The sequence below is a fragment of the Mastigoproctus giganteus genome, chromosome 8 (assembly GCF_048544385.1).
Source record: "Mastigoproctus giganteus isolate SK-2022 chromosome 8, ASM4854438v1, whole genome shotgun sequence".
NCBI lineage: Eukaryota > Metazoa > Arthropoda > Arachnida > Uropygi > Thelyphonidae > Mastigoproctus > Mastigoproctus giganteus.
In genome coordinates, this window is record NC_143582.1 from 197,308,410 (window position 1) to 197,321,648 (window position 13,239).

The 13,239-nt window shown below is 37.4% G+C and overlaps 1 protein-coding gene across 2 annotated transcripts in view; it reads left to right on the forward strand.

Moving 5' to 3' along the window:
- The window catches only part of LOC150082151 (proton-coupled zinc antiporter SLC30A1-like), a 145,162-nt gene that overhangs the window by 53,917 nt on the left and 78,006 nt on the right, over nucleotides 1-13,239 (forward strand). For both annotated transcript variants that reach the window (XM_090380013.1, XM_090380014.1), the window contains exon 3: nucleotides 5,878-6,100. In XM_090380013.1, the coding sequence (XP_090236139.1) occupies nucleotides 5,878-6,100 (223 nt within the window). The remainder of the gene's footprint in view (nucleotides 1-5,877; nucleotides 6,101-13,239) is intronic.

Below are 13,239 nucleotides of genomic sequence, written 5' to 3' on the forward strand. Positions count from 1 at the left end.
GATGACCCAAGAGATGTGCAAGTGTTTACCAAAATGGACAATTTCAGTAAGGATTAAGGTGTTTGATTTATAACAAATATGCTAATAATATCATTAGATAATTTACTTCAACTGATTAGCCCATCACCTGTAGCACGAAGAATTGTTAATTCTCTAGGCACTGGGATCAAAGTGACCCCACATGCATGCTTTGCATTTTTAAAAATCAGCAAGAAATAATTCAGAATGATTCATTTTTTGATGCTGACTTTGTTTTCAATCTTTTCTGAACAGAGCTGTGAAAAATCATTTTTTTATGTTATAAACATATATTTTTAATTAATTTTTGAAAATTAAACTCCATTTAGACCTGCCAGTGAGCAAAATACAAATCAGAAAACTTGTGTGCATTCAATGAAGAATGCAATTGGACACCAGCTTGTCAGTAACACAAGCACTGCTTCATGAAATGTAAAGCATTTGTAAACAGTTGTATTCCATATGATGCTTCAGTGTCACGAAGATAGTGTTACTGATTGATGGAAAGCACATGTCAATAAAGCCAGCTTGCTGTCAGTAATTGTACATGACAGATGCCACTCAGCATTTGCATATAATTAAGCATAACATTGATTCCTGCATTTTTTCTGACAATTAACAGACATTTCTGGAATTTTCAGTGGAGAAATCAAAGAAAACATTTTAAAAATAGCTGTTAGAAGTTTCAGCAGTGGTGCAGTGCAGATGGAGTAGAGGAAGAGCATGAATAGTTGAAATATTGTCTGGAGTCTCATTGACCTTGTGCACTTGCTTAGGGTTAAAGACAGAGACTGAATTTGTTGTTAGCCGAGCAATTTTATGCTGTGTCACTAAAGATCTTGGATTTGAATGGTGGACACGTGATAATCATAAAGTTTTGTCTGAATATGCACATATAGCAGTTACCAGAAGAAAATATTTGCGACAAATGAAACGTAACCTTTCATCACAAATTCCACGTCCAGTTATTTACGTAGGTGGAATGTGTGCATATGTATGCATCCAAAACCAAGGAAGGGGTGATAAGATAAATCTAGGGGCTGTCTTTTCAAAAGTGCAAGTAGTAGTGAGAGTGTTTGGTTTATTGTTATGCAGGCTGGTATTGAAAATGATTTAATTCCAGGGCCAAATCTGCTATTTTGTTCAAAAAAAAGGTGGGTGATTACAAGTCAATGAATGCTGAGAATTTTTAGCAGTGTGTTACAAACCAGTTATTCCAAAACAAAGCATAATTGTCTTTTACAAGGCACTCAATCATTCTCTTATCCATATATGTCATACTTTTTCCAAAAACTGTTTGGAAAAAGTATATTATTTGGTTGTAATGAAAATAACATTTCTTATCCACCAGAGGTACTGAAAACAGAACTGTTTAGTCTTGTTTGAGAAAATAAACTTGCAGTGAATCATTAAGTCATAGATGAACTTTTAGAAGAGCAGTTATTTTAGTTTTAAGGTTACCACCGTACCATTGTGACCTTAATCCTACTGAATTCTGTTGACTCAGGCAAAATCATATTATGAAAAACAAGTTGGTAGAGATGGAGTGTACAATGAAACAAATGTAAGTTCTGTATAGCAAGAAGTGTTATACAGATGACACCTGACTGGTGTCAATTTGGAAAATAATTATTAGGGTCAAAAATGATATGATTGAAAGGGGAAATAGTGGTACCACTTATATTTTCTATAAATGGCAGTGAAGATAAAAGTGACTATAATTGATCTAGCATCAAAAATTTTAATAGCGACTTTAAACCACGTTCTGTAAAAATGAATGCATTTTAAATATGCTTTTTCTCTCTACAAAATAGGCACCTCTGAATTCTTTTGAAAAACTGCCCTTTTCATACTTGAATTTTTACTGTTTGTAAACAAACATTATTTGTAGTGGCTGCTCATCCTCAAGAATTTATTTTTTTATATGACTTAAATCAGAATAGTTCAAAACAATATGCTAGTTTTTAAAGGCAGTATATTGTGAAAATGTGCAAATTCAATATTTCTGCTTTTGTTACATACATTACTACAGAGGGTGTTCAGATGTTTTTAACCGTATTAAAATTCAATTAAACTATTGACATTTTAAATAAATTATATTTTCTATAAGTGGCAGTGAAGATAAAAGTGACTATAATTGATCTGTCATCAAAAATTTTAATAGCACCTTTAACCACATTTTAAGTACTGCAAAAATTTTAAAGGTTATTAAATTAAGCTATATGTATATGTACTATATGTACTTTTAAATATGCAAGAAGATACAGAAAAAAAAATTCTAAATTGGGATTGTGGTTAGCATTAGCAGTGCATATGACCAAGATGGCAAGCTTATACAGCATCAGCCAAAAAAAAAAACCTGCTTATCATTCGCCTCTCCATTTACTCCAAAAGTTTGTCCCATTCTTCCTTGAATTTATTTAAGCTATCAACTTCCACAACAGATGGAAGTTTGTTCCAGCAGTCAACCACTCGCTGGCTAAAGGGAAATTTCTGTGCATCCATTCTGCAACTATCTTTCCTCAATTTGAATTTATGCCCCCTCAAATGCATAATGTGAGTTAGTGGAAGAACTCATCAGCATAGAGCTTTCTGAAACCATTTAAAGCCTTCTACACCTCAATCAGATCACCTCTCAGATGTCTAGTCTCCATATGATGCAATTTGCAGAACATAAGCCTTTCTTGGTAAGAGCACCCTTTTGTTCCCTTCACCTATCTTGTTGCCCTTCTCTGTACCCCTTCCAGCAGCTCTATATCCTTCTTAAAATTAGGCTTCCAAACCTGTATATAGTACTCAAGGTGTGACCTGACCATTGCCTTATACAAAGGGATAATCACTTCCTTATCCCTGCTAGCAAAGTTCCTGTATATCATTGACAAGACTCCCATGAACTGATCTGCCATCCTGTCTGCACTGCTCTGAAAATTTCATATCTGATAGCACAAATAGTCCAGGGTACTTTTCATTCACCACTACCACACATTGGTACATTACACTGGGGTTACTACTACAATATGCAGTACTTTGCATTTGTTAATGTTATACTACCAATTGCCATTTCCCAGTTCATCGGTCCAACTTTTCTAGATCCTGTTGCAGCTGCATACTGTCGTTACTGTCATTAACAACTCTGCCAACCTTTGTATCATCTGCAAACTTGGGCATTAAGCCTGTTATACCTTCATCAATATCATTGATAAATATAGAAATCAACAACGGTCCCAACACCGAACCCTGGGGGACTCCCTTAATAACAATAGTCCACAATGAGTAGTGTCCATTGATTACCACTCTGTCTTCTCCCGCTCAACCATCTTTTTATCTATAACAGCAACTTTCCCTTAATGCCATACTGTTCCAATTCGTATAGCAGCCTTTTATGTGCAATAGTATCAAAAGGTTTCCTGAAATCCATGTATATATCAGAATTATTGTTTGCATCCAGTTCCTTTGTGACCACATCATAATATCCTATCAAATTTGTCAGACAAGACTTTCCCTTAACAAACCCATGCTGTGTCTGAATTATAGCTGCAGTCTTGTCTAAATGATCCTACATTGCTTCTTCAACCAATGGCTCCATTAATTTCCCTGGAGCAGAAGTTAAACTAACAGATCTGTAATTACTCATGTCACCCTTTGTGAATTGGAGATACATTTGCACTTCTTCAGTCCGTGGGGACCTCCCCATGAATCCAAGGATGCTCTCATAATTATGGCTAGGGGTGTGCTTACTTACTTTGCTGCCTCCCTTAATAGAATTGGATAGTCCCATCCACCCCATTTCCCTTTATTATGTTTAACTTCAATAATTTCTGTGGCACCATGTCTCTGATATCCCAACAATATCCACTTTTGATGTCTTGACCAGCACTTCAAATTCATCAAATTTATTTACCATACTCCGGCTAAGGTAAAGAAAGCCAACACGAGAACGACGAGAAACGTATGATAACTTACATGGAAAATTAGTTTCCCGACACCGGATTCTAGTGCTGCTCACTTGATAAACAAACAGTAGGTGTCATTGGTCTGGAGCCGAAATCAAGAAGGATATATTGATTGGCAGGTAGGTGTGGCAAACTGTGAAATGATTGGTGGTGGGCACAACAGACGACAAGATACTGTGTAGTCATTGGTTGGCATTATAATGTATATTTATGAGTAAAGAACGGTGCATAATAGTTTTGTGATGAACAGTAAACAGGTAATAGTAGCGATGAATCTTTTAAAGATGGAAGAAATTTGTAAGGAAAATAAAAGGTTGGTTGATTTTTTGATGAAAACTAAATTAATAAAAGTTTCGTTTCGTTATGTTTTTTTCCTCATTATTAAAAGCAGATTTTTGGAGTTCATGAGTGTTTTTACTATATTGTTGATTTAGGTTTGGTTACGAAAAAAGGAAAAGGTTTCTTTATTTTTTTTATTATTATTAACCATGTGGTGCAAAAAGCCTGAGGCTTATGCTGCACCAGGCAAAAAAAAAAAAAAAAAAAAATATTTGAATTACCGAGAGAGAGCGAAAGAAAAGTAGAAGGGAATCACCAAGAAAGAAAAGAATGATGACATCCAGCTCAGGACTCTAGGTGTGCCAAGCCCATACTCACCAGATGTGAGCCCCTTCTTTATGTTTCATACCCCCCCCCCCCCCCCCCCGAATAGAACCAGAACAGATGAAAACCAAGGACGTACTAGAGATGAGAGGGTGGGTGGTTCAGGAGGGAGTACAACAGTCTATCAGGAAGTCCCACAAGTGGCAAACACCAGAAGTAGGTAACGTCCACAACTACTGGTACAAGAAGCTCATTTGCACACTGATGGACATAGCGGTGCCGAACACTGGCAACCTCTAGAAAATCCATGAGGAAAAGATCAGGACGTACACAGACCTAAGACAGGAAATCAAACAGATGTGGCATATGCAACAAGTAGCAACCATCTCTATCATCTTGTCAACCACCGGTATGGTGCCAAAGACCCTACATAACAATCTAGCAGCAATTATTCTCCCACAGAACACATAACAAGGAACTCCAGAAAGTCTCAATCCTGAACACCTGTAGGATAGTCAGAGAGTTCCTTGACTAACAGTTACACCAGACATAACAACCACCCTATGCACTTGGTACCAGTACCCGTCATGGGGTGGAACTTCCCATCAGGGAGAAATAATATAACAACAATAATAATAAATATGTAAGGGAATTTACAGAATTATGTAGTTTAATGTATAAGCAAGGGGAATGGTCAGAAAATTTTAAGACCACAGTAATGATAACAATAGAAAAGAAAAGCCATACAGCAAAATGTGAAGATTTTAAACTATGTTTGGTATCACATGTGGCTAAGGTAATGCTAAGAATATAAAATAGAAGGATGGAATAAAATGCAGGAGAAAAACAGTTTTATTTTAGCAGGGTAATGGGAATAAGGGAAGCAGTAGGCATGATGAGAATGTGTTGTGAAGTGAAAGATCGATGAAGGATGTAAATAGGGAATGTTAAGGGGTTGAGACCCAGTGAGGGTAGACTGAGAAAACCATGATAAATGAATTGAAAGGGAATGGTAGATATAGAGAGATGAAGATGAGGGCTAAAGATAGGAAGATATGGAGAAGTAGTTGACTGTATGCTGGAACTGCCCTTGGCAGAATACTAATCATGATGATAATATATTATATACCGTATCTAAAATGTTATTAAATTCTTTCAGAGAAAGCTTTGTCTCATTCAAACCATATTTTAGGTGGAAATGGAAATATACTAATAATATAAGATTAAGTAGTAACATAATCTGTTTTATCTTTTTTTTTTATATATAATTTTTTGTTATACTTTAACTTGATTTATGTTTCAGATGTCTCCAAGAAAATGGTCAAAAAACACTTTTGGATGGGCACGAGCAGAAGTACTAGGAGCCCTAGTTAATGCAGTATTCTTAGTTGCACTCTGTTTCTCCATTTTGGTTGAAGCACTTAAACGCTTCTATGACTATGGTGAAATTCATAACCCTGTTCTTATTCTTTATGTCGGAAGTGCAGGTCTTGTTGTGAATATTATTGGTCTCTTTTTATTTCATGGTAAGTAAGAATGAAGTTATCATTTTGTATAGTGAATCAAATAATAGCTAGCAAAATATCTAATGCAAACATTTTCTATACTTTAAAAAAATAGCAAGAATGTAGTTTTTGAAACTAATGTTTCCTTTCGTTATGGATGATTTTAGCATTGTTTAATTAAAACATTATTAAACTAATATAAATGGCATGGCTTAAGTTCATTTAATATATGGACTATATGTAGTAGTAGTAGTAGTAGTAGCGGCATGTGATGCAAGAAAGCAAGTGTATGAGCTTATGCAGCATCAGCCAAAAAAAAAAAAAAAATCACACCATTCCCTCCAAATGCTTGTCCAGTTCCTCCTTAAATTTATTCAACCTATCAACTTCCACAACGACAGATGGAAGTTTGTTCCAGCAATTAACCACCCGCTGGCTAAAGGCAAATTTCCGCACATCTATTCTACATCTGTCCTTTCTTAATTTGAATTTATGCCCCCTTAGGTTCATAATCTGAACAAGTGGAAGGATCCCATCAGAATTCAGCGTGCTGAACCCATTCAAGGCCTTATACACCTCAATCAGATCACCGTGCAGGTGCCTAGTCTCCAGCCACTGCAATTTGCAGAACTTAAGCCTCTCTTGATAAGAGGATCCCTTCATTCCCCTCACCAATCTTGTTGCCCTTCTCTGTACACCCTCAAGTAAATCTACATCCTTCCTAAAATGAGGCCTCCAGACCTGTACGCAGTACTCAAGGCGTGGCCTGACCATTGCCTTATACAGAGGGATAATCACCTCCTTTTCCCTGCTAGCAAAATTCCTATGTATCATTGACAAAACCCCATGACCTGCCCTGGCAGCCTGTCTGCATTGCTCAGAAAACTTCATGTTGCCAGCTAACCATAGTTTTAATTGCAGAAGACAGTCTTTTAACAGAACTCTCATTTTTTTTTGACACTTGCACTATAAAAAAAATGTAACTGCTTGTTAAGATTAGTATGATACTGCTTTTATTTTTATAGTGCATTGGAAATGTCCTACACCCGGCTGGTGATGCAAATGCCCAGTTGCTGTAATCTTTAATCATAGTGCAGTAGTTAGACATTGCACTCCCGGCAGCTTATTCATTAGAGTAAAATTAATTTTACACTTATTATGTAATTGGTTGATCAAAAATGCAAACCTAAACCTTTATTCTGGTTTTTGTTTGATTGTTATAAGGACAAGAGTAGCAATTAAAGACTGTCAATTGATGAGTAGCATTAAAGACTGCCAATTGATGAAAAATATGAATTTTCACGACTTAAGGTCACATGGTATTAGTAGTAGTATTGGCATGTGATGCAAGAAAGCAAGTGTATGAGCTTATGCAGCATCAGCCAAAAAAAAAAAAAAAAACACACCATTCCCTCCAAATGCCTGTCCAGTTCCTCCTTAAATTTATTTAACCTATCAACTTCCACAACGACAGATGGAAATTTGTTCCAGCAATTAACCACCCGCTGGCTAAAGGCAAATTTCCGCACATTTATTATACATGTCTTTCTCTTAATTTGAATTTATGCCCCCTTAGGTTCGTAATCTGAACAAGTGGAAGGATCCCATTAGAATTCAGCGTGCTGAACCCATTCAAGGCCTTATACACCTCAATCAGATCACCGCACAGGTGCCTAGTCTCCAGCCACTGCAGTTTGCATAACTTAAGCCTTTCTTGGCAAGAGGATCCCTTCATTCCCCTCACCAATCTTGTTGCCCTTCTCTGTACACGCTCAAGTAAATCTACATCCTTCCTAAAATGAGGCCTCCAGACCTGTACGCAGTACTCAAGGCGTGGCATGACCATTGCCTTATACAGAGGGACAATCACCTCCTTCCCCCTGCTAGCAAAATTCCTATATATCATTGACAAAACCCCATGACCTGCCCTGGCAGCCTGTCTGCATTGCTCAGAAAACTTCATATCTGACTGCACAATTACTCCCAGGTCTTTCATTTTCTACCACCTTAAGTGTAGTACCACACAGTTGGTACATTTCTCTGGGGTTACTTCTACCCATATGCAGTACTTTGCATTTGTCCAGGTTAAACTTCAGTTGCCACTTCTTAGCCCAACTGCTCAAATTTTCTAGATCCTGTTGCAGTAGCACACTGCCATTACTGTCATTAACAACCTTGCCAACCTTTGTATCATCTGCAAACTTCGACACTAAGCCTGATATTCCTTCATCACTATCATTGATAAATATACAAAACAACAGTGGACCCAACACCGAACCCTGTGGGACTCCACTAATAACATTAGTCCACGAAGAGCAGCACCCATTGATCACCACTCTGTCTTCTCCCACTCAACCATCTTTTTATCCATTGTAGCAACTTACCCTTAATACCATTCTGCTCCAATTTGTACAATAGCCTTCCATGCGCAAGTGTCGAAAGCTTTCCTGAAATCCAAATATATGATATCAAAATTATTTTTTGCATCCAGTTCCTTTGTAACCACATCATAATATCCTATCAAATTTGTCAGACAAGACTTTCCCTTAACAAACCCATGCTGCATCTGAATTATTGCTGTAGTCCTGTCTAGATGATCCTGCAATGCATCTTTAACCAGTGACTCCATTATTTTATCCGGAACAGAAGTTAAACTAACTGGTCTGTAATTACTCATGTCACCCTTCGATCCCCCTTTGTGAATTGGGGATACATTTGCACATCTCTAGTCTGTGGGGACCTTCCCTGAGTCCAAGGATGCCCTCATAATTATGGCTAAGGGTTTGCTTAGTTGCTTTGCCACCTCCTTTAATATAACTGGATAGATCCCATCCACCCCAGGTGCCTTTCTTATGTTTAACTTCAACAATTTCTCCTCAACTTTGCTCTCAGTTATTACAAAATCATTAAGCACCCTGCTACAATTTGATAACCTTCTGACATTTTTAATCCTTACTAACTAATCATGTGTGAATGTAGCTGCAAAATACTCATTCAGTTTGTTTGCTATCTGAGCAAGATCATCAACAGTCGAACCATCGATATCAAGTGGACCAATCAGATTCATCCCCCTTCCCTTTAGAGTTTATATAAGTAAAGAAATCCTTGCTGTTTTTCTTAGCATCTTTTGCCAAAGATTTCTCGTAATCTGCCTTCGCCTGCCTAACCTCCTCTGTGACCTGATTACAGACTAGCTTATATCTGCCATAGGCTTCTGAGTCACTTGATAATTTATATGCAACCCATGCATTTTTCTTCTCTGTTACGAGTCTCATTAGTTCATTTGATAACCATTTAGGCCTAAACGTTGAACAATATTTCTTAATAGGTATGAAACTTTTAGTAGCTTCCACTATTAATTCCTTGAATGCTTCACACTTAGAATTTACTGTTGGTAACGTCATCAGCTGATCCCACTGTACAGAATTTAAAATCTGTCTGAGACGACTGTACTCACCTTTACGGAAGCAAAATCCCTTTCCTTTACCCCTGATGGTAATTATATCTTTAAGTAAATCCCACATCAGTACACTGTGATCACTGCCACCTAGTGATTTCTTTATCTGCAAATTCTTAATACACGAATGATCACTGCTGATAACCAGATCAAGAGTATTACTCTCTCTGGTTGCCTCTCAAACATGCTGCTGCAGAAAACAATCATCCAATAAATCCATAAAAGTCTTACTAGTGTGTGAGTGACCAATCCACAAGTTCCAGTCAATATCTGGGAAGTTAAAATCCCCATTATAAGACATTCTGATTTACTAGCCCACTCTATTTCTCTGTACAATTGTTGATTGTACTGATTCGAGTCATTAGGCCTATAACACTCTCCTACTCTTATTTTTGCTTTCACAGTGCTTATGTCACACCAAACTGACTCAACAGTGCACTGTTTATCTATGTCAACTGGATGCACTTCTTTTGATTTTATGTGTTTCTTAATTAACAGCATGACACCTCCTCCCTTCCTATCCTGTCTATCCTTTCTGTACACATTGTACTCCCCAAATTCCAATTCTGCATTCCTAATATCAGTGTGACACCACTCTCTGATATCCCAACAATATCCGCTTTTGATGTCTTGACCAACACTTCAAATTCATCAAATTTATTTACTATACTTCTAGCATTGGTATACATGCAAGCATACATGCAACTATTCCTAGTTACCCTGACACATCCTATATACACACCTGTTTCACGATGACTGCCATCAGTCCCTGAAACTCCCAGCACCCCTCGCTCCAGGTCGCTACTTATTCTAATAGAAGTTGTGCAAGAATCACCTTCACCTCTGCCTGCGGCTACTTTTAACCTTTTAGTCTCTGAATCCCCCCAAGCTAGCAGTTTTCCAACCCACCTAACACTGCCTCGATAGCATCAGCAAATATTCTCGCACCCTTTCTATTTAAGTGTATCCCTGTAGAAGCAGTCTCTTCTGTTAACAAGCACAGACCACGCTGAAAAAAAAATTCTACCCCTTGAGCCTTGCACATTCCCTCCTGGGCCGAATTGATTGCAACGTGTAGGTATTTATTACCTAGAAGCTGCCAAAGTGTATATAGATGGCTGCATGAACTAGAATTTGCACCTTGGATGAAAGAATCAGAGAAGGCTGAGCTGGCTGCCTTTCCTTTGATACTGTTTCAGTAATGAGGAGTTGGCACTTGTAATAAGACTTAATTTTTATTGTAAAAAAAAAAAGACTTATGTGCTTTTATGGGTTCTAAAGTTGTCAGTTTTTAATCAGTTTGACAAACAAGCTTGGGTCGTTCAACTTATAAATGACTAGGGTACCATTTTCTGCCTGAGGCTATAGGTGCTTTAGAAACAACTATATTTATCTACTATTTGATATGAAGTTACTAATTTTGTTTTTAATTGAATAACATCATCCAGAAGGTGAATCCTGTATTCATTAAAAACCTGAAGGCACTATTGTGACAAGTTTTGGAACTACAGCCACTCCCCGACTTATGTAAGGGTTGCATTCTGCGGAATTCTATGTAAGTCGGAATTTCCCTGAAGGCTTATGCAGCACTCGCAACTATGCGCACTGAATTTGATTGAAGCAAAAAAGAAATGTTCGATAAACATGTAAATAGAATTATTAATTCAATTTTTTTATCTCATGCACAGGAAGTGTACAAAATTACAAAAGTGTTCAATTCCAAATATTTTACTCTAACATTGTGGTAACCAGCATGATGCTTGAACCTATAAAACCATCCATTGCTTGCGACTAGACTCAGGTGCACTTGCTTCTGAATCTGATTTTCCATCCATATTATTAATAGCTTTCCATCTTCGATATAACACCTAGATGCTGTTTTGTGATCACTGTTGATATTAAATGCGTTGATTGTTTAACACAGAGGTTTTCAACCTTTTTTAATAACGGCACCCCTAAGTAATTTATTTTATTTTTCGGCACCCCTACTCAGTTCTCTCTCTCTATATATATATATATAATATTAAAAAATATATATGTTATATGATATTTATATTACAATAATATAATTATAAAAATTACATTTCATAATACAAATTATATATACTGATATAATAATTTTATTCTTTATATAGAGGTACTAAGTAAACATAAATTATAGATCACCACAAAATTAAAAAGATACTGTATACCTTTTTATAATGAAATAAACATATAAATTTAAAAAAAAATAATAAGTTTAATTAACTTAAACCCAAATTACGTGACACCCCGGTTGAAAACCACTGGTTTAACCTCTATATCAATTGGAGGCACTTCTTTTGGTTTTATGTTTTTCATAATTAACAGCATAACCCCTCCTCCTTTCCTATCCTTTCTGTACACATTGTACTCCCCAAATAGGTGCCTCCGTAGCCAGGTGGGCAGGAGCAGCAATGCGTAGCACATGCTTCTTGATTAGACTGGGGTTCAAGCCCATGACCACCAAATACAGAGGATGCGGAAAGGTCAAAGAATAACCACCGCATATCCCCGGGGCAATATGGCTTTAGTTGCTAATGCTCCTAAAAAACAAATAACAAAAAAAATAACTCCCCAAATTCCAATTCTGTATTCCTAATATCTGTGTGACACATGTAGTAGTGGTGGCATGTGATGCAAGGAAGCAAGTGTATGAGCTTATGCAGCATCAGCCAAAAAAAAAAAAAAAAAAAATCACACCATTCCATTCAAATGCCTGTCCAGTTCCTCCTTAAATTTATTTAACCTATCAACTTCCACAAAGACAGATGGAAGTTTGTTCCAGCAATTAACCACCCCCTGGCTAAAGGCAAATTTCTGCACATCTATTCTACGTGTCTTTTCTTAATTTAAATTTATGTACCCTTAGATTCGTAATCTGAACAAGTGGAAGGATCCCATCAGAATTCAGCGTGCTCAACCCATTCAAGGCCTTGTACATCTCAATCAGATCACCGTGCAGGTGCCTAGTCTCCAGCCACTGCAATTTGCAGAACTTAAGCTTCTCTTGATAAGAGGATCCCTTCATTCCCCTCACCAATCTTGTTGCCCTTCTCTGTACACGCTCAAGCAAATCTACATCCTTCCTAAAATGAGGCCTCCAGACCTGTACGCAGTACTCAAGGCGTGACCTGACCATTGCCTTATACAGAGGGACAATCACCTCCTTTTCCCTGCTAGCAAAATTCCTATATATCATTGACAAAACCCCATGACCTGCCCTGGCAACCTGTCTGCATTGCTCAGAAAGCTTCATATCTGCTGCACAATTACTCCCAGGTCTCTTTCATTTTCTACCACCTTAAATGTAGTACCACACAGTTGGTATGTTTCTCTGGGGTTACTTCTACCCATATCCAGTACTTTGTTTGTCAAGGTTAAACTTCAATTGCCACTTCTTAGCCCATCTGCCCAAATTATCTAGCCTGTTGCAGTAGCACACTGCCATTACTGTCATTAACAACCCTGCTAACCTTTGTATCATCTGCAAACTTCGACACTAAGCCTGATATACCTTCATCAATATCATTGATAAATATACAAAACAACAGAGGACCCAACACCGAACCCTGTGGGACTCCACTAATAACATTAGTCCACAAAGAGCAGCACCCATTAATTACCACCCTCTGTCTTCTCCCACTCAACCATCCTTTTATCCATTGTAACATCTTACCCTTAA